Source organism: Scylla paramamosain, chromosome 16, assembly GCF_035594125.1.
Source record: "Scylla paramamosain isolate STU-SP2022 chromosome 16, ASM3559412v1, whole genome shotgun sequence".
Lineage (NCBI taxonomy): Eukaryota > Metazoa > Arthropoda > Malacostraca > Decapoda > Portunidae > Scylla > Scylla paramamosain.
This window is the reverse complement of record NC_087166.1, coordinates 10642501-10647500: the sequence shown is the minus strand read 5'-3', so window position 1 is coordinate 10647500 and position 5000 is coordinate 10642501. Positions and strand designations below refer to the sequence as shown.

Sequence of the window (5000 nt, the reverse complement as noted above, 5' to 3'; positions counted from 1 at the left end):
ATGGGTTCGAATCCTGGCCAAGGTCTGAGGGTAGGAAGGGCATCCACTCGTAGTAACGGTTCTTAAATGCTAATCCAAAGTCCTTTCGTTAGTAGGCACCGTCCTGGACCTGATATACTAGGGAAACCGGACTTTAAATCGAAAAAAAAAAGTGATAAAAAGATGCCATTCCTCCCAAAATCATCCAAAATTACGAGAAGTATCTTTAAACCTCGCGCTTCAAAGTTTTAATGACAGGCAGTATGTAGTGCAGAATCAGGCAGAGAGCTCCACAGCTTGTCAGTGAAAGGGATGAAAGAGTGAGGATACTGGTTAACTCTTGCTCTAGGGATGCAGACAGAATAGATGACTGGAATAGACTGGTTATGAAATTGTTAAAATGGTGAGCTAATAGGGAGCTTTAAAACACTAAACTGGTTCTCAAATAGATCAATGGAATGGACTCAGCAATGAGATCAATGCTGAGAAGAAAGGAAAAAAGGAAAACAACAACAACAACAACAACAACAACAACAACAACAACAACAACCACTCACTGATAGGCACAGGGCTGAAGGAACAGTCCCGATACGTGACATTGTACCCGAAGCCGAGGGGACAATTGGACATCTCAGAGGTGGGCTGAGGACACGCGCCGCCCGCCCCGCCTGCCCGCTCGTAGGTGAAAGTGTACCGGCCGTCGAAGGGACACCCCACCACACGCACCTCCTTCTCCCCCAGTACTGACCGGCTCTCTGCAGAAGGAGGAGGAAGAGCGAGAGAATATAAGACAAATCATGATAAAGTGTTCAAGAGTTTACCTAAAAAATGAACAGAATAAGGGTACGATAAGAGAGGAAAAAAGTGAATAAGACAAACATAATTCAAGTGTTTAAGTTAAAATGAAGATCTGAATAAAAACGAGTCTCTGCAGAAGGAGAAGGAGGAAGAGGGAGAGATAATATAAATAAGAGAAAGATTATAAAGTGTTCAAGTGTTTACGTAAAAATCAATTGAATAAGAAAGGGAAAAGGTGAATAAGACAAACATAATTCAAGTGTTTAAGTTAAAAATGAAGAAAAAAATAAGAACGAGTCTATACAGGAGGAGGAGAAAAATGCAGAGAAAATATAAATAAGAAACATTATAAAGTGTTCACGTGTTTAAGTAAAAATCATTCAGAATTTGTGAAGTGTGTCTTGAAATCTCTCTCGTGAAACAGCTCAAGTCAAAGGCAGGAGGAACTACAGAAGCAGACGGGGAGTTCCAGAGTTTACCAATGATAGTGATGAAAGACTGTGAATACTTGTTAACTCTTGCATTAGGGAGATGGACAGAATAGGGATGAGAGGAAGTAGAAAGCCGTTTATAACTGTCATTAGAAAATCATAATAGAAAACGTGAATTTTATTTATTAATGTTAATTATGGGTGACTCTTGCTTTTGTGTTGTACGTATTGTGAGAGAGAGAGAGAGAGAGAGAGAGAGAGAGAGAGAGAGAGAGAGAGAGAGAGAGAGAGAGAGAGAGAGAGAGAGAGAGAGAGAGAGAGAGAGAGAGAGAGAGAGAGAAGAGGGAGGGAAGCACTTATCAAGCAAAGAACAAAAGACTTTATTCAGAAGGGGACGGAGGAGGAGGAGGAGGAGGAGGAGGAGGAGGAGGAGGAGGAGGAGGAGGAGGAGGAGGAGGAGGAGGAGGAGGAAAAGGAGGAGGAGGAGGGAAATATAAACAAATACTTGACTCTCACTCACTGCATTCCTTGAAACGAAAGAAAGGAAATAAACGATATCAGAAAATAAAGAGAGAGAAAGATAAACAAAGACCACGGAATACACAGATAAATAAATAAATAGATGAATAAATAAAGTTACAGAGAAATTAAGGGAAAAGATAATAATAATAATAATAATAATAATAATAATAATAATAATAATAATAATAATAATAGCTGGAGGAAAAGAAAAAAAGGAGAAGGCGAAGAACAAGAACAAGAAGAACAAGAACGAGCAGAACAGCACCCTTACAACACACACACACACACACACACACACACACACACACACACACACACACACACACACTACACACCTGCACACACTTACTGTAAAGCATAAGAAGAGTGGCTCGCTTCTCAGCAATCTCGGCATGTGTGGGGCAGGTTTGGTACGCTGCCTCCTTGGTGGTGTAGCAGGTTTGGAGTCCCGGAGTCCACACCTGCAGCACCTGAGGCGCCACGAGCCGCACACTTACACACCTGAAGCACTGACTTGCCCCCGTGCTGCAAAGGAGGCGGTGGTGGTGGTGGCGGTGGTGGTGGTGGTGGTGGTAGTAGTTGGAGGAGGAGGGAGGAAGGTGTGTGTGTGTGTAGTTGAAGTGGTGGTGGTGGTGGTGGTGGTGGTGGCGGCGGCAGTAGTAGTAGTAGTAGTAGTAGTAGTAGTAGTAGATGAAGAAGAGGAAGAAGAGGAAGAAAAAGAACAAAAAAAAATAAAGGTGATAAAGAAGAAAGACAGCAAGAAGGAAAAAATAAAAAGATAAGAAAGAGAAAGAAAAAGAAAGAAAGACACAGACAGACACACAAAAAGAAAGAAAGAGAAAAGACGAAAAAGAAAAAGAAGATAAAAGATATTTCTCACGAAAGATCTAAACTGTATACTTGCTTTCTCTCTCTCTCTCTCTCTCTCTCTCTCTCTCTCTCTCTCTCTCTCTCTCTCTCTCTCTCTCTCTCTCTCTCTCTCTCTCTCTCTCTCTCTCTCTCTCTCTCACACACACACACACACACACACACACACACACACACACACATCTTTCTCTCATCTATTTCCTTCATTACACATCAACCCTTCCATACTCACCCCTTCCCTCTCTCCCCCTCTCCCTCCCTCTCCCTCGCCACTCTCACCTGTCAGCCAGAATGACGGTACTGTCCAGCCTCTCCCAGCACACTCCCCATTCCTGCACCGAGTCGGAGTGAATGGTGATGCTCTGGTAGCTAAGGAAAGGCGCCGCGCCCCTCCCTCCGCCTCCTGCGCCTCCCTCGCTAGTAACCTGAGTCTCCCACACGCCCTGTAGCTCCCCGGGGAAGTAACACACGCAGCACCCTGAAGAAGAAGAGGTATACATGTTAGTACGTCTATATTTGTACGTAGGGTAGAGTAGGTTAGGTTAGGTTAGGTTAAGTTAGGTTAGGTTAGGTTAGGTTAAGTTAGGTTAGGTTAGGTTAGGTTAGGTTAGGTTAGGTTAAGTTAGGTTAGGTTAGGGTAGGTTAGGTTAGGTTAAGTTAGGTTAAGTTAGGTTAGGGTAGGTTAGGTTAGGTTAAGTTAGGTTAGGTTAAGTTAGGTTAAGTTAAGTTAGGTTAGGTTAAGTTAGGTTAGGTAGGTTAGGTTAGGTTAAGTTAGGTTAGGTTAAGTTAGGTTAGGTTAAGTTAGGTTAAGTTAGGTTAGGTTAAGTTAGGTTAGGTTAGGTTAAGTTAGGTTAAGTTAGGTTAGGTTAAGTTAGGTTAGGTTAGGTTAGGTTAGGTTAAGTTAGGTTAGGTTTGGTTAGGTTAAGTTAGGTTAGGTTGGGTTAAGTTAGGTTAGGTTAAGTTAGGTTAGGTTAGGTTAGGTTGGGTTAGGTTAAGTTAGGTTAGGTTTGGTTAGGTTAAGTTATGTTAGTTTAGGTTAAGTTAGGTTAGGTTAGGTTAAGTTAGGTTAGGTTTGGTTAGGTTAGGTTAGGTTAAATAAGTTTAGGTTAGGTTAGGTTAGGTTAGGTTAGGTTAGGTTAGGTTAGGTTAGGTTAGGTTAAATAAGTTTAGGTTAGGTTACAAGCACACACAGATTAGGTTAAAATTTATCACACACATACATACATACATAAATACATACACACATACATACATCAGGTTAGATTACATAAATAGAATAGGATAGATTACATATACACACAAAGATAGAGTTAGACTGCATACACACATAGACTAAGTTACATAACATAAACACACAGATTAGGTTAGGTTACATGCATACATATATTAGGTATAGATTAAGTTAGATTAAACCCTGAAATAAAGGAGATGAATACAATAATACATACATAATTATATTCACACGTAGATTACATTAGATCAGATTATACTGACCACAGAGATACAAAGACGAAATAAGATATACAGTAAGGAGTATACTTAAGGTAACAAAGACATACAAACACATATACAAACATAAAAAGTGCATACCTATTTCCTTATATACACACATACATACGAGAATACATGAAAAATACATACACTGCTAATTAAAACATGTATATTCATGCAAGTATATATGACAAAGAATACACACACACACACACACACACACACACACACACACACATATTCCCCCCACACACAGACACCCCCCAACACACATAACCAGACGACCCCCCTCAGTACACAGACACTACACACAGACACACAGACACACACACACACCAGTGGCAACACGCCCTCAGACTGGTGCTATAAATGAGAGGAGAAACTCGGCCAAAAATAGCCACTAGAAGCCACTCCCAGCTAGCCAGAGGGAGAGGAGGGAGAGTGAGGAGAGAGGGGAGAGAGGGAGAGGAAGGGGAGAGGGACAGGTATGTGTGGGAGGGAGATAGGGAGGAAACTAAGAGCGAGGGAATTTTTGAGTGTGAGAACATGGGAAGAATGAATGAATGAATGAGGGAGGATGTGTGTGTGTGTGTGTGTGTGTGTGTGTGTGTGTGTGTGTGTGTGTGTGTGTGTGTGTGTGTGTGTGTGTGTGTGTGTGTGTGTGTGTGTGTGTGTGTGAATGAAGAATGAGGAGGAGGAAGAGGAGAAGTAGGAGGATGGAATGTGAATGAGAGAGAGAGAGAGAGAGAGAGAGAGAGAGAGAGAGAGAGAGAGAGAGAGAGAGAGAGAGAGAGAGAGAGAGAGAGAGAGAGAGAGAGAGAATGTTATGGCATGTTTGCCGGTGGAGAGAGAGAGAGAGAGAGAGAGAGAGAGAGAGAGAGAGAGAGAGAGAGAGAGAGAGAGAGAGAGAGA

At 41.9% G+C, this 5000-nt stretch overlaps 1 protein-coding gene across 2 annotated transcripts in view; it reads right to left on the bottom strand.

Annotated features, from left to right (window-relative positions):
* LOC135108010 (uncharacterized) overlaps nt 1-5000 on the bottom strand; it is a 44314-nt gene that overhangs the window by 23453 nt on the left and 15861 nt on the right. For both annotated transcript variants that reach the window (XM_064018537.1, XM_064018538.1), the window contains exons 2-4: nt 2877-3075; nt 2080-2255; nt 537-734 (exon numbers count right to left, since the gene is read on the bottom strand). In XM_064018537.1, coding sequence (XP_063874607.1) covers nt 537-734; nt 2080-2255; nt 2877-3075 — 573 coding nt within the window. The remainder of the gene's footprint in view (nt 1-536; nt 735-2079; nt 2256-2876; nt 3076-5000) is intronic.